The sequence below is a fragment of the Ptiloglossa arizonensis genome, chromosome 10 (genome assembly GCF_051014685.1).
Source record: "Ptiloglossa arizonensis isolate GNS036 chromosome 10, iyPtiAriz1_principal, whole genome shotgun sequence".
NCBI lineage: Eukaryota > Metazoa > Arthropoda > Insecta > Hymenoptera > Colletidae > Ptiloglossa > Ptiloglossa arizonensis.
In genome coordinates, this window is record NC_135057.1 from 14,023,445 (window position 1) to 14,040,065 (window position 16,621).

Consider the following 16,621-nt stretch of genomic DNA (forward strand, 5'->3'; position numbering starts at 1 on the left):
TATTCCGAAAGATTCCATGGAGATCAACGATTACAGGTAACACAAATCGTATTTGCATTCGATAAGATCTAAGTTCACTTATCGGGAGAGTTATTGGTGCAAGAATGGGGGTCGAACGAATAAAAGTCTCCTCGTTATTTTGAAAGATTCCTTGCGAATTAACCGAACGCATCCAGGTTGTACAAATCGTACTTGTATCTTAAATAAAATTTAAGTTCGTGGACGGGGGAGTTGTTGGTGCAAGAATGGGGGTAAACCGAATAGAAGGGTCGTAAGCGGTGTATCGTTACGGGAGATTCTTTGCGAATTAACGTACGGGGACAACTTAAATCGTAATGTAGTAAATTCAAATCCCCGGTGCAACAGTCGCCGTAGGTTACGAGACTCGTAACGACGACAGCTTCCTCGAATCTCCTCGAAACGTCGGTTGTACGGTGGCGCCATCTACGAATCAAATCTCCGTTCGAATACCTCGTCGTAAAACCAAGACTCCGCTCGTATTCGACGAATGTTACGCTACACCGATGTATCTGTACACATTCGATGGAACTGGTAGTGGTTAATGATTTCCTCTCGCGGGAAAAGGGGGTCGCGGATTGGAAAAATAGTTTAAGGGCCCGCAGGAGGGGACGTTCGAGTCGCAACCAACGTACTGCCTCTCTCCCGATCGAGCTATGCAGTTTGTAAATGAATCTTTCCTCTCGAAAAAAATAAAGTGGATTCAATGAAAAAAAAAAGATAAAAATATCGCAGCTGGTAGTGGTTAACGATTTCCTCTCGCGGGAAGAGGGAGTCGCGGATTGGGAAAACAGTTCGACTGGAACTACCGACTGTGAACGTATTACTATCGATATCAGAAGTTACATATAGAAAGGCTAAATGAATTCACGAGTATCATTACTTGTCCATTTTGATAATTGTCCACTTGCAGGCAAAGCCATCGTTAACAATTGGAAAACTTCAAAAAGAAGTTTCCAAGTCGTATCTACCCCTTTGGTGCAGTTCCAGTGTTAAGAAACAGCCAGAAGGGGTTCGAATCATAACCGACGTTTCAGCAGTAGTCTCTTCCTCCCGATTGAGTTATCCGTTTCGTCGATGGATCTCTTCTCTCTTCGCCTAAAGAAAAGAAACGATCGCGAATCGTTAGGCAGCCCCAGCAGGGTCCACGAAATCCAAGTATCGGGGTAATCCGTTGACGCTTGGTGTCCTCCTCCTCGTTAGCCTCTTTGTTCGCGCGGGTCGCGCATCCCCGTGGTTCTTCTCGCGGTGGCTATCCGGGCCGGTTCGTCCTCCCCGTGTCCCCTTTCACCGAGAAGGTTGATTCGTTTCGCGGGTGCCTACGGTGGCCGGTGGTGCGTGGCATTCCATCGAATGCACGCTTACGAGGCATCGGTGGTGTGCCTCGGTATTCACGGTGAACGCGAAAACAAGTTAAAAATAGCCAACGAGCGGATCGCGGTCGGCACCTTTGAGGCCGCGGTCTCGGAACCCGCAACAGTCGTTGATCGTTCGCATCGTGTTTCGTCGTCCGGATGTTGATGATGATGGTGAGAGACCGTCTCGTTACCATTACGAGGGCCGCTCACGCAGCCGGCTAACACGCACCGCAAACCTCGCATTACCATAACCGCGTGTGCACACAGAAACCGTCGCCGCTTCTTCGGGGGCTTCCACCAGCCAGACCGACCGACGACGACGACGACGAAGAGGACGACGAAGACGACGAAGAAGACGACGACGACGCGGCTCGGTGGCGTGCTTTCGAGCTTACCGCGGCTTAACGATCTTACGCCGCAACTCGCGGCGAACGCTCTTACCCGCCAGGGACCTGTTAGCTGGCTCTATACCGAGATTGACTGCAATTGTCAGCGGTCCTTAGCTTTCCTCTCTGTCGTCGTTCGCCGAGCACGGGTCCCTCGTGAGGCGGGGGAACCAGCTTTAATGTCATTTGCCTGCGTTTCTATTAAGTCGTCCGCGGATTTTCAGGCTACGTCGCACCGCGCTTACCTAATTAGTCTTCGGTCGTGCGGAGTTTGACTCGCTCGCGGGAATACCATCGGTAGAGTAAGAGGAGGAGGAGGAGAAGGACGAGTGGGAGGGAGATTGTGCAGTTTGGGATTTGAAGTAGATTTACTCGTTCCAAGGGACGCTGAGACCCGTGGAGAAGCCTCACTGTGATTCTCGCGATCTCGCTAGGAGATATTCGTCATTTTTTTTTGGAACTGTAGAAGGTATCTTTTGGTTGCACGGTACGAAGTGGGTTAGTACCGTGGAAAGTGTAACGTGTTGGATGATATTAAAATATTTCAGGAGAGTGTTCGTTTTTACGTTTCAAATTCGATTGTTAGTCTTTGAGCGAGTAGAATCTTTGGCTCGTTCGCGAGAATGCTGAGTTGCGAAGTGGGGGTAGATGATGCACTTACTGATTCGAGACAGTCTCTTTGGACGGTACGGTGAACCCTTTCGAGGTGTCACGATGTTGGAAAGATATACCTACCACTTCCTGGAGTTGCTCGATTCGAGACGAGTTGTATACACACCTGCCTATTACGGTGTCACTGTTCGGTTCTAGCAGAGTGACACCTCGACAGGGTTCCCTGTGAAAACACGGTGTTGGTACGTAGATCCACTACGATTATTATCGAAGAATAACGTCCTTTCGTTCATTCACCGAAAAGTTTCAACCGCTTTCTTTCGGTTCTCTTCGACGATGATAAACAGTATTAGTTCGGAATCTGACGAATCGAAGTTTAAAGAGGAATGTATCGAACAACTGCTCGAATTGTTACAAAGCAACATTGTTCACCGTTTCGTTCGTCTCGAGACGTTTGTCTTTTTCCTTTTCTTGGTCATTATTTTACTTCCATCGGCATTCAATTCGAACAGATCTTTCGACTGTCTCGGGAAATTCAATCTACGAAACGTCACCGTAGAACGTTTTCCATTAGCCTCGAATAAATAGAGGGTATTTTGAAATTTATCGCGAAGTTTGAGAAGCGTTTTCAAGTATCGAATCCCCTTTAGAATCTAGTTCTCCGTCACTTGTATTCCGAGGGAGAACGTTCAGGACTCGGGAACTGCTTCGTTTTCCTGGCACAAATTCTCGAATTATTCGACTCTACGACAACTATCGCTTCTACTCTAATTACGCAGAATTCTACCCACCCTGTACTACAAATTCCACGTACTTAAATCCATCGTGCAGCTGCACGCTGAAAATAAACATTTGCCCTACAAAAATAAACGTAGATCGTTCAAGTACGATGACACAATTTAAATCGTAACAAGGTAGACAAAATTGTTCAAAAATACGCGAAAATTAACTCCCAACCGGTGGTGATTTTCTCACGCGGTACGTTACAGTGTATATTGGCTTGTTCGGAAAGTGATTTCGTTTTCCAAAATGTAGAATATACAATTTAATAAAATGTTTACACGCTCTTCAAAAATCGTGTTTCATCTTCACAAAAAAAAAAGACGAAATGACTTTCCGAACAAACTAATAAGTATTACGCAATCTGAATATGTAACTTATGTTTCGAATTCCATCTTACCGATTTTTACGAGAAGAGATCTCGATGTTCCAAATTGTCAATTGTTTCTCGACGATAGGAAAATTTGCTCAATTAGTCGACTTCAATTTCACCTATTACGAATCAAAGTATCATTCACGGACGATTCGACGTAGACGTCGTCAACGAGCCGCGAAGTCAAAACGCGTACGGTGGCAACGAGAGGAGACGAGCGACGAAACTAGGTGACCAAAATGAAAAATAAAAGAAGCCAGAACGGAGCCAGTCGAGCGTAGTCTAGCCCCTGTCGTGGCCATTTATTTGCCCCGTGATTCAACCTCCGATTCGAAGCCCCGGAATCTTTAAACGCTTTACCTGCTACCGGAATCTCCGCGGGTTGAATAGAGGGTGGCGGCCAGTAACAGCCGTCACTTTGTCGGCCTTTGTCACGGGGATTATGCGCCCAGTGGCAAATCATGACGGACACCTTCACGCCCAGGACACCCTCTAATGCGCCGGACGCGGAAGAGTGAAGAGGGCCGAGACGAGCCGAGCGGAGAGGGTTGCCGAACCAGAGGGAAAAAGAGAACGACGACGTCCACGAGGCTTTCATAAGCACCGGGACAAGTTCTTCGAGAGGAATGTCCGAATTACACGTGGATCACGCCTGGATTATAAATTTAAACGGAATCGAGGAACTGGATTAGAACCAACTGCGAACACTCCTGATAGAATTTCGGATAACTCGTTGATCTTGACGTTTCAGCGAAATCCACGTGGTAATTGGACTATTCGTGATTTACTCTCCATCGATCTAATCGTGGAAATTTTCACATTCTACCCCTTTTTAACATTTTTACCGCGCGTATATATATATACAGTCTCGCAAGAGCGTCGATGTGTATACATATACACAAAGTAGTCGATCGCGGTGATTAAACTAGTCCGATTTACTTCCCCGTGATCTTCTAGAAGAAATTTGGAGATTGTACTTTTTTGTAACATTTCTACGGCAACTTTCTCCACAAAATTAATAGGGGATGTGTTGCTCGAATGAGAGCAACTAGAGCGGGGTATTTATTCGGTAACACCGGTGCCGATTTTCTTCCCTCCGCGTTCTCTGTTTCTTCTTTCTCTCTTCTTCTCCTTTTTTTTTTTCCAGAATTTTTTTTTTCCCGCGAACGACCGACATCGGTGAAACCTACCCCCTCGGTGGTAACAGGCGTTCGAGCGGAGGGTGGGACAGGTTGATTTACGGCATAATAAAGCGGTTACGCAAAGCGCGGGAGGGGCTCGAGCCGTGAATTTTATTTACGATCCGTCGTCGGAAAGTTCGGATTCGTCGCGCGGTCTCTGTCGGGAATCGTCGTACCGCTCGAAGCGGGTCGTAAAATCGACGACCACCACCACCACCTCCACCACCATCACCGCCATCGTTTTCAGGGGGCCGATTTCCCTCGCCGGGAGGTGGAATTTTTCCGCGAGCCTCTCGTCCCGTCCCGTTGCACCGTGAAACTCGGTGAAAACGTTTCCTTTTCCGGCCCACGGTCCTCCGGTCGAGTGCAAACGATATTTACGACCGGTTCGTTGGATTCTACGACGACTTTGCACGGATTAGCCGTAGTTAACGCACACGGGAGGGAGGGTTACCGACTTCGAGATTCCGTTTCTATGGCCGAGCGGGACCACTCGCCTCGGATAATTAATGGACTCCGCGAACGATAAGGTCGGTTCCGGGCCAATTTCGGATAATTGTTCGGGGACGTGTTCCCTTTGACCGCGGATACCGGAACGAATGTTCGATGTCCGCGGTGCTCGGGGTGTGTCGAACACCCTGTGAATTTCATTTCGTGCTGCCTGGTTCACAGAGACGACCGACCTTCCACAGAATCGTCGACGAGTACGCTTGTCGAGTGCGCGCGGCGCGTTCGGGGAGCGAGATACGCTTGTGAATTTTTGAGCGAGTCGAGATCGTCGAAGATTCGAATCGTTTCGCCAGACTGACAACTTTACGATTTTTTCGAGCGATTTAGACTGAACCGAACGTAAATATTCTAGATGAAAATGAAACGAGGGATGATTGATTTATAGTCGGGTCCTGATTGGACAGATTCGATAGCTTTCGTACGAAATGTAAGTGTACGAGCTTTAGTTTACTTAAGTTCAACTGTCTTGCGATTAGTCGTATCTAAATACCTCCTCTGATCCATTTCGAAGCATCGTTCCTCTATCGTTACAAATGTCTTGCACCACGTCCTGATTAGGACACTATCCGTACACGGTCGATCGTCGAGCAGCATTTGGAAGCGACCGAACCGGTCAGTTTCGTCGGTTCGAAAAATTGTATACCCCGTTAACCAGGCTGTGCGAATCAAGAGACAAACGCGCGTTTGAGATTCTGGGAACGCGTGCGTTAAAGCGTCAAAGCGTGCGTGTCAATTTGAAACAACGCAACCGGCAAATACGACACGTCGTACGCGCGCGTTGTCAATTTGAATACGGCCATAGTGCGCCCTTTGTTTGTCTATTGCGTTGGACGACGACGACTTAGCCGCTGCGCGCCATCTAATTAGGACACGGCGAGACACCACCGGATTTATCGTACGATTAGTCGTACGACCGGTTTGCTCGCGCACTTGTAAAGACCTGTCGGAGGATTTAGTCGTTTCTAGGTAGCCTTTACGTCCGTCCGATACATGTACAACCCCAAACACGTTCCGGAGGCTCTACACCTATTGTGGATTCGTTCGAACGATAATCGCCGCTAGGGGGTTGTCGTACGAGTCGTTCGGTATATGACCAAAACGGGTCGTACGTGTACTATCGCGATTATCGATGGTACAGCGCTATCGTGGAACGAACCTTGGCGCGGAGGACCTATCGAAATCATCCGAGACCGTTTCGGTCCCATCGATGGGTATTCCTACCGCGAGGGCTTGTACGAAATCAGCTTTGCTGGGCGGATGCACCTTATTTAGGCTGTTTCTCGCCGCTGGCGTCACCGGGAACGTGCTCCGGGCCCGATCCGGGTGTTCGCGGACCATTCAGCCCGATCATAATTGCGTCGCAACAACGTTTCTCCTTTCGAACGTGCACGGCTGGGCGGCTCCCTTTCATCTCGTCGCCGGGCAGAACGAGCTTCTGTTTCCGAGGTGTTTCCGCCGCCGGCTACCGTCCTGGAAGCTGGAATTTGATCCTAAGTAGCCAGAGTCGCGATAGAGGTGGCTGAGCGACAAAGACGGGACCAATCGTCGACAGCAAAGGGGAACCGAGACAGGAACAAGAGAAAGGTTGAAGGAAGGTTGTGGCGAAACACACCGCCGCTCCGCGGTGGCGAAAAAGAGGAAGAGGAGGAGAGAGTGGCGCCGCGGAGGACCGACGTTTCCTCCTGTGAAATTATTCCTGCGACCGGCTCTCCTCGTTCACCGACTCGCCGCGGAGGACGTTGTTATTGCTTTCTATGCCCGCGGTGAAAATCTCCCACCGATCTTTGGCAGAGTTACAAAACGGGGGGAAGCCTGGACGGGACCGAGTACGGCGACCACCTCGATAAAAGTCGCGAACTTGACCGCGCTCGAGAACTTTTAACGAGTCGACGAGATTTCATCTTTGGAAATTCTTTTTACGTCGATGCAAGGCCGATATGTGCACTACTTTGCGAGAGTGGGATACACGAAGAGCGACTTCGATAAAAGTCACGATCGCGGGGACTTTTAACGCGTAGGAGAGATTTTGTTCCGGGAATTACTTCCTTTTTTGCACTTGGATGCATCGCTTGGCGAGGAGGGTACACGGGATACAGGGAGAACAACTCTTCGATAAAAGTCGCGAGTCCGGCTACACTCCGGGGACTCTTAACGAGTAGGTGAGATTTTTCTTGTCTCGATCTATGGTCGATACGTAGAGCGTACCGGGTACACGAGCGAGACGGAGCAACAGCGAGTCTTTCATTAGACGGAAACTTCAAAGCGACGCCGCGTATCGTTACACCGACCATTAACGCGAAAGAATTTTTATACTCCCCGTTGATATGTTTACGAGAGTATCGCCGATTGGCGAGTTCGAAATCGAAGTCGCGTTGTTATTATTGTTATTAAAACGTCTTTATCGCGCGTAGATGGAAGCGTGCACGCGAATATCCATAAAGGTAAAATATGTGGAAACGGTTGGAGCTACAAATGCCGTTGTAAAACCTAACCTCAATTATAGAATGCAACTACCGCGTTGCATCCCTCGCGAGAATCTCCATAAGTAAATGTTGCTCGAAAGTGGTTTATCGCTCGTTTGTGGCGCGCCGACGGAAGCCATTCGGTTTAATAACATTTTACCCGTGCGTGATAAACAATATTCGCATCCTGAGATTTATCTAACGAGTCGAGTAATGGTTCGGTCGTTCTCAGGCTACGCAGAAGACTAACGACGAACAGCTTATCTACTTCACTTGCGATTTCTGCTCATTCAGCCACGGTATCTCGCCGGCTCGTTATCATAGACTACGGGATGATTAACGCACTTAACCGGCGTTTCCAGTTTATAATGCTGCCCCGACCGAACGGAATTTCTCGACTTTCCGTTAATTTCATTCCAACCGCGCGTTGGAAATTGAAATTTTTCAATCTCGTTGCAACGCGAGTTATGGCCGATGCGGGGCAATTTTTGCGCGCGAAAGTTATTACGGGGTTCGACGAAAGCTGTTGGAATATGTAAATGTTTATCGGACGGTCTGCTACGAAATTCAAAATTGCTCGCTCGTATTCCTCGCGGAGAATTTCGAAAGCGAGTCTCCCTCCATAAATTACGCGCGACCCTCCCGTGCGTTTAAAATTGAGAAAACTTTCCGCGGAAACGTCGACAGCTTTTTGCCTTGACCAATTCAACGCCAGCTTATTGTACACGAAACGCAACTTTATCGAAAATCGAACCGTAGCTGTGAATATTTTTACGCTACCGGCTCTTCGTTTTCGCGTAACCGTTAATTAACGACTTCGTTCGAACCGCGAGCCGCTTCCTACGAATTTATATTATAGAAAATTTTTAATCGAGTTCGAAAAGTATAATCAACTTCCCGAGTTGTTCGACGCACCCAGTGGTGAAGTTTACGGTGAACCGTGGCACCGCCAAGTAACCCGTCGAATGTCAATAAGCGATGAACAAATACAATTTTCTAAAGCAGCCGCAAACTAACATTTTAACCATTTACCTACAATTTGTACAATAGTGTATCCGATACTATTTTGGAGTAAAAGAAAGATATTTTAATTCTAGCACCGTTACGAAACAACGACACTATTGCTAATATTGTAATATGGACTTTATTCGCAAAAAATTTCCCTACATCGTGTACTACATTTAATGATATTTTATTCCATTCAACGATGATCGTTCATAAGGTCCTTCGAACAGTTCACAGTTTCAGCGTACGCTTTATTCTTCGAGAAGAAATCGAAGGATCCTGCGAACCTTCGAGAAAATGAACTGTCGTCTTGTTCCATTCGTGTAGTTTCTCGAATTTGATTTTTCAGATTTCCGTGTGCCTGACGGCTCTCGTGTTGACGATAGCCGCCGAGGAAAAGCCGACGAACACCGTCTCGGTGTCCGCCAGCTCGCCAGCGATCCAGAGTAACACGATCCAGAAGCTGATCAAGATCTTGGAGAAGTACGGTCTCGAGGAGCAGAGAGGCCTGAAGAGGGTCTACCTGAGCAACAGGTCGATCACTTGCAACGACGGATCGCAGGCGGGATTTTACCTGCGGAAGTCGCACGGCTCGAAGAGGTGGATCATTTTCTTGGAAGGTGGCTGGTATTGCTACGACCACAAGAGCTGCAGAAACAGGTGGCTCAGGTTGAGGCATCTGATGACGTCGACTCAGTGGCCCGAGACACGCGACGGTGAGTACCCTTCCGCTCGAAAGTCGTGCGTTCACCGTGGCCCCGACACTTTCTAACGTTTCCGCGGAACGGTATTCCGCAATCTTTTTCTTTTCTTTCTTTTTTTTTTTACATCTTCTTCTTCTTCTTCCGCTCGCGCGGCACGCTGCTGTTGCGTTGCACGCGCGACACGCGACGCCGGGTTCCATTGTTCCTGTCCGCGAAGTTCAGGCCACTTCGGGGAACGCGCGACGACGTTGAACTCCGTTCGAAGCGGACGCGACGAGCGGAGGATCCGAACCTTACTCGATTCGAAATGCGCGAATTGAACCGATTCCTCGAGAGTTTCGAGTTGAACGAACATTTCGAACAGATCGAACGTTTTGAGTAGAATATTTCGAGTAGATTTAAAAGTTTTGTGTAGATAGAGAGTTTCAAATGGAGCACCAGTTCAGAGTGTTTTGAGTAGAATATTTCGAGTAGATTCAAAAGTTTCGAATAGATGGAGAGTTTCAAATGGAGCACCAGTTCAGAGTGTTTTGAGTAGAATATTTCGAGTAGATTCAAAAGTTTCGAATAGATGGAGAGTTTCAAATGGAGCACCATTTCAGAGTGTTTTGAGTAGAATATTTCGAGTATTTTCAAAAGCTTCGAGTAGATGGAGAGTTTCAAATAGAACACCAGTTCAGAGTGTTTTGAGTAGAATATTTCGAGTAGATTCAAAAGTTTCGAGTAGATGGAGAGTTTCAAATGGAGCACCAATTCAGAGTATTTTGAGTAGAATATTTCGAATAGATTCAAAAGTTTCGAGTAAATTGAAAATTTCGAACGGATCGAACGTTTTGTGTGGATCGAGGATTTTGAGTACACAGCTCGAAAGTTTCGAGTAGATGGAAAGTGTATTTAATAATTGTATTTCTTTACAGTTGGTGGACTTCTGTCGTCGAATCCGGAGGAGAATCCGTTCTGGTGGAACGCGAATCACGTGTAGGTATTGTCCATCTTGGCCAAACCACTCAACCTTTCTCAGCCTCCGAATTTTCTTAATAAATTAATCTCGTTGCGACGATATATACGGTTACCCATAATCCGATATTATCCAACGGATGGAATTTGGAATTTTTAATCGAATTTCCATATATCCTAAAATTGTTCATTTTATCCAAACGGTTGAAGAGGACTGTTAGTGATATATTCGTGACGCGATTCCTTCGTTTCTTCAGATTCGTCCCTTATTGCACGAGCGACAGTTGGAGCGGTACCAGAGCTTCACCGAACGACATGTTTTCCTTCATGGGGGCGGAGATCGTATTGCAAGTGGTGCGGGATCTCGTTCCACTTGGTCTTGAAAACGCTAGCTCCCTTCTTTTGGCAGGCAGCAGCGCGGGTGGAACCGGTGTCATGTTGAATTTGGATCACGTGCACAATTTGGTTCGCCATGAATTAGGTGAGACAGGCTCTCTTTGATCGTTCAACGACCCCTAAATTCATTCAGCATTTAAACGCGTATTATTCGAACCGCTCGGGCTTACACACTGTCGTTGGAAAGTTTAGGAGGTATTTTTCTTACACCGTATAATAGAATATTAAACAAAACGCGTGTTAATACATCGTTCACCACACATGGATAACATAATTTAATTCACGACTGTGTAATTTGTCGTTCAACCGTTCGAAAATTAATAGACAATCCATAACGATCTCTCGAAAGTTACGATAATATCTACAGAATACAAAATTCGAAAAATTTGCGAAAAGAATGTTAGAGCACTTTATGATATTTTTAACCATCTTAGAAATCCTTTGATCTATCTATCGACAACGAAACTGATGTTTCAATGATGCATAAGGTTGGAGATTTTTCTGGGAACGACAATATAATCGCTAAAATTCCGAATTTAATTTAAACTTTGAATTATGCTCCCTACTTTGTGTTTGTAAGATAGTTGTTTGTTCGTGCAGGGTTGAAACATATCGCGATACGGGGTGTCTCCGATTCAGGGTGGTTTCTAGACAGAGCTCCCTATTCGCCAAACGGTTTGTCACCCGTGGATGCAGTTCACAAGGGGATGGAACTTTGGAAAGCTCGGATGCCTCATAATTGCGTCTTGAAGCACACAAACGAACCGTGGAGGTGCTACTTCGGATACAGGCTGTATCCGACGTTGACTGGTAATGAAATTTCTACTTCGTAGCTTATTAATTTAATACACTGCTCTCCATATAATTTGAGACACAGGGGAACAAAAATCTCTCGGTTTCGTTCTGTGCACTTAACACAATTAAACAAAAAATCGAAAGAACGTCTTTAATTATATTCAACGTCCGTCACGACTTTGTCCACCTTGACGTAGAATTTCTGAAACAAAGACACGATGATTCTTCGAATAAGAAAATGTAACAGAAAACACAAAATAATCTTCAAAATTACAAATACAAAAAATTGGTTAATATTTTTTGCTCGCGAGAATGTAAAAGCTTCTGATTAATTTTAAACGCAAAGTTCGTCGTTTAAATTATTTCCAAAACTATTCCACGCATCTCTGTTCGAAAAAATTCCCACGTTCTTGTTACGAGTCGGGCAGACCCGTGCCCTCGGTTGTGAAACGTCCTGTATATTACGATTAGTATACGCGAGAGCCGCGCGACAAAGCGAAAATGAAACGGCGACACGAGTTCGTCTCCCTCTAACGGAAATATTTGCTTCCCGGAAAATCATAGCGCCCCTGTTCGTTTTTCAATGGCTGTTCGACGAGGCGCAGATGTCAGCCGACAACGTGGGTGCACCGGTGACGAAGCAGCAATGGGATTACATACACAAGATGGGTGACAGCCTACGGCAGACCTTCGAAAACGTTACGGCGGTCTTTGCCCCGAGCTGCATTAGTCACAGCGTTCTGACGAAGAGGGATTGGCAGTTGGTTAAAATAGACGAAGTTTCCTTGGCACAAGCATTGCATTGTTGGGAACAAATGCCAATCGGGAATCACCGTAACGAGTGAGTATCGAGAGTATACGAGAGCTACAATAATTACATCGCGTGGAACCGATCTTCCGTTAATGGATTTCGTACAGAGTCACGTATTTGTTTCATTTCCCTGTATAAAGTATCCCACAGTGACGGTTGCAACGAAGTAACGATCTTCTTGAAAAAATACATCGTGAACGTGGAATAACATTTTCTCCTACGAAGTCTGAAAGGTGTGTAAAATGGCGCGCGAAACCCAAGTAAATTCAAAATCGATTTTCTCGAACACGAAGCTTCGTAGGAAAAAATGTTATTCTACGTTTTTGATGTATTTTTGCGCGTAGAATCAGAAAGCTTCTCAGTTGTCGAGGTTTTAAGTCAAATTTGTGTTAAACGATCGAAATATAGTAACTCTGTGGCTCTGAATTCGTTATTCGTTACGACAGAGTTTACTCAGGTACTTTATCCTCGATTTTGAGGGTAGTTTTCACCCCATGAATACGAATATCGTCTGCAAAGAGAAATATAATTCGACCAATGTCTTTCAATTGTCAAAACGACGGAAATTGATCGTTCAATCGGTACGTTCGTTTTAATTTCAGCACTCAATCGTCGATCGAAACGAACCAGCCGTGCGCGAAATCGCTCCGGAAGTTGTTGCGTTCGGGGCTGACGAAGGGAAACGGGACGTCCTCCGAACCCGGAAGAAACGAGAAATCCGAGTCCGCGGCCGATTTGCAGAAAGTCGCGTCCACCGTCGTTAACAAACCGGACGCGGGGAAATCGTCGCTCGTCGCGATGCAGGAACGCGAAAACAAAAAGAGGAAGAGGCGGAAGCACAAAGGCAGACGGAGGGACAGGAACAAGGAGAGAACGAAGAAGGAGAAACACGAACGAAGGAAAGCAGGTACGGATGACGATCCTGGTGACAAGTAACAAATTATTGTTTCTTCGAAATTGCTACTCAAAAGTTTCTTTATTGACCTTAAAACGTTCTTCTATTCGATTATGTACACAAACTACAAGTTCTTACCCAACGGATAAGTAACCCTTACAAAAATTTATGAAAATTGTATTAGAACTTTTCTTACAATCTTCGAAAAAAAATTGGTCAAATCGTGTTATAATTTTTCGTACTGGTAACACGTAGAAAAAAATGATCAACTCTGAATTTTTCCTTAATTCTAAAACTTCGATTCTTAACATCGAGCTATCGTTACATTTTACATAGTCGTAAAATCATTTCCACGGTTTTAAGGACTTCGTGCAATAATAACTAAGAAGGTCTACCTACGAGATTGTCGTTCGTTTGGGAGCCATTCGATACGATTAGCAGCGACGTTATTAATAGACTCGTCTCGTCGCTCGCGATGAATCGTTTCACGTTGGTGGTCGTTGCCGAGATCGATCGATCGATCGATCCGGGCAAATAACGCGTTCAGTGTGGAACTGGGTTTTGTTCGAATTTCAGGCCGCCGGAAGGGCAACAAGCAGAACAACGACAGCAACCATACGGGCATGTTCAACGGCACCAGACCTCAGCGCTCGGTGATACCATCTGGCAAACGGAAGTGCGTCCAGGGCTGCCACTTCCGCCTAATCGAACGTTGCACTTGGCCCCAATGTAATCACAGCTGCCCCAAGCTCCACAATCCGTTCACCGGTGAGGAGATGGACTTCATCGAGTTGCTGAAGAGCTTCGGTCTGGACATGAAGAGCGTGGCGAACGCTCTGGGTATCGACATACAGACGTTGAACAGCATGGACCACGACGAGCTGCTCAATCTCCTCACGCAACGAGCGAATTGAACCATTCGGGCAACAACCGTTGAAGACGACGCGTTGTTTCGTACAGTTGGGGGGGAAGGGGGAAAATTAAGTAAAATAGGACTTCGATCGCGAAGCAACAAATGTGTTCTTTCATTCTCTGGTCTTCTATCGTCGTCGAAAGTGTTTTTTGCGAGAACAACGACGAATCGAGGCATCAAATGACCCGATGTAAACGCGAGAGAAGACAGCGTTTGATATTATACGTCTCTAGAAACCGAACGGACTATCCTCGTGTTGCGTTTTGGGGCAGAGATCAACCAAATCGAATGTACATAATTTATTAGAGTCTACGCGATACTCGGTTAAGCTTCGTAGGGAGGAGTAACGAGAACAACGATCGTGCTCGCGAATCGGAGCAATTCGATTCGGTACCTTCCTCTAGGACCGTTCGAACTCTTTGGGGCACAGATGCAAAAATGTGCCAGTTGTACCATATGTATGGTGGTCGATGATTCGTTTATCCAAAACCGTAGCGTAAACAGTAGAAATGTACGATACTTTGTCGATGTACTTATTTGACAGTATTACCAACGAGAGTAATACTATAAAAAAGTTCACGAGTATCGGAGTTCGTGTCTCCAAGTGCTCTAGAGAATCGTTGTAGCTTTCGGTCACCGGTGACTAACCGGTGTTAATCACCACGTTGGGATGTACATCGATCCACACGATGAAACATTCGATAATAAAAATCGCACGGTGGAACTCCGAGTATCCCATACGGTAATCAAATGTCCAATGTATATTTTAATTTCGATCGTTTCGAAATCGCGCAACAACAGTGCCCCGAAGAGTCAAGGACTCGACTCCCGTGTCCGTCGGTTTAGGCGACCGTGATTATTATTGTACATTTCGCTCGAAACGCGTACACGTCGTTTCGTCCTCGCGCGCGGCCGAGTATTTTAATTTATTTGCTAGTACGTAGGGAAATTTAAACGGGCATGTAATCATGTTGTCACGACGTAATAACCATTTAGTAATCGCCGTCGATCGCTGATCAGGCGCGAGGCTTGACTTCCGTTTTTACCAAAACTCTTCTTCTCTTCGAACATTTGTACCTGGTCAAGTAGAGAAACACACCGCGCGGCTACGTAAACACATTTTCATCGGGCGATCGTTCTCAGCGTGACGCGAAATCGTCACTCTCGGCCACGCTGGCACCGATTCGCTTGGAAATTCGTTAGATATTCACGAGCACGCGCCACAAACGTCCCATCGAGCGAACTTCAAGAGACTGATCAAAGGATCTCCCCCGCAGCTTCTCTGAAAAAACTTTATTCCCCGCTTTGCGTACGTTGCTCGATTCCTCGAACGAGATCTCAGCAACTTGACACTCGCACGGTATACGCGAAATCGAGAATGCCCCGAGGAGTTGCCCCCTGTTCGTTCAACGACCTTAATTTCACACAATATCGAGCTTTCTGATATTTCCAACGGTCTTTTAAAAATATCCATGGCCGATCGTACGCCAAAGATGTTTTTAAAGTATCGGTTTGTACCTACTCTGTAATTGTCGCTCGAAGGGCTAATGCATTCTTCGATCTTTGAAATAATTTTCGCGTACGAGGCATACAGGTTTCGTCGAAAATATATTGAACGTGAAAGTTTCGATGGGTCTCGATAGAAAAAGTTGGTTCAATAACCGGTTTCTTTTCAGCGTCGATTAACGATTTGTCAATGTTTTATCAATGTGAGGGTAAACTAGCCCGTCGAAATTTGTGGATTTTCTTTCGTTAAATTGTTTGAGAAGAAATGGAGATTTGTCGATGCAATTTGTTATTTGATAACAGAAAGCTATCGTTTGTCCATAAAACAGTATCGAAATGAAATATCTAGACGATCGATCGCCACGAGAGATATATTGTCAAATTTTACAATGAAATCAAGATAATTGTGTAAATGAAATATCAAAGATCATTGAACCGAGTAAATTCGTAAAAATATTACAATTGTAAGAGAATTCGAAGGACCCTGTAACAATCGTGCGAGTGTTAACGATTCGAGCACCGCCATGTCTGTAAAAGTAGAAATATTTGCTTCTCCTTTTCGATGCATTGCTCGTCGACAAGTGGTTCCCAATTTCTCGGCAGATTTCGATCGGTTGAATAATCGGTGCACAAGGAGATACTTTCGTTCGAATTTTAATTGTCGAGGCTGCCGGGACCGATACAACGGAGCCAAAAAAAAATTGCAACCGAGAGCAATGCACCGTTTTCCATTTCCAATGAAATAAATTCGTATTATGGTACTTAAGTGGTTCTGAATTTGAACGTTCAGTATTAACACAACTGGTTCACGTGAAATCGTTCGACCGGCCGCGAGGCTGAACGAGACAAATCGAGTCAAAACGTTCAGCTCGATTCAATGGAACGCCGGAACAGAGTTTTGCGAATTGATGCCACTAACGAGTAAACCGACCGACAAAGCAGCTTCATAGACTGATTAA

The 16,621-nt window shown here is 45.9% G+C and overlaps 1 protein-coding gene across 1 annotated transcript in view; it reads left to right on the forward strand.

Annotated features, from left to right (window-relative positions):
* Notum (palmitoleoyl-protein carboxylesterase notum) overlaps window positions 1-14,192 on the forward strand; it is a 33,166-nt gene extending 18,974 nt beyond the window's left edge. Inside the window, exons 2-8 of the mRNA XM_076321486.1 lie at window positions 9,035-9,401; window positions 10,307-10,367; window positions 10,604-10,827; window positions 11,343-11,552; window positions 12,102-12,378; window positions 12,951-13,255; window positions 13,820-14,192. Coding sequence (XP_076177601.1) covers window positions 9,035-9,401; window positions 10,307-10,367; window positions 10,604-10,827; window positions 11,343-11,552; window positions 12,102-12,378; window positions 12,951-13,255; window positions 13,820-14,157 — 1,782 coding nt within the window. The 3' untranslated portion in view covers window positions 14,158-14,192. The remainder of the gene's footprint in view (window positions 1-9,034; window positions 9,402-10,306; window positions 10,368-10,603; window positions 10,828-11,342; window positions 11,553-12,101; window positions 12,379-12,950; window positions 13,256-13,819) is intronic.
* The last annotated feature ends 2,429 nt before the right edge of the window (window positions 14,193-16,621 follow it).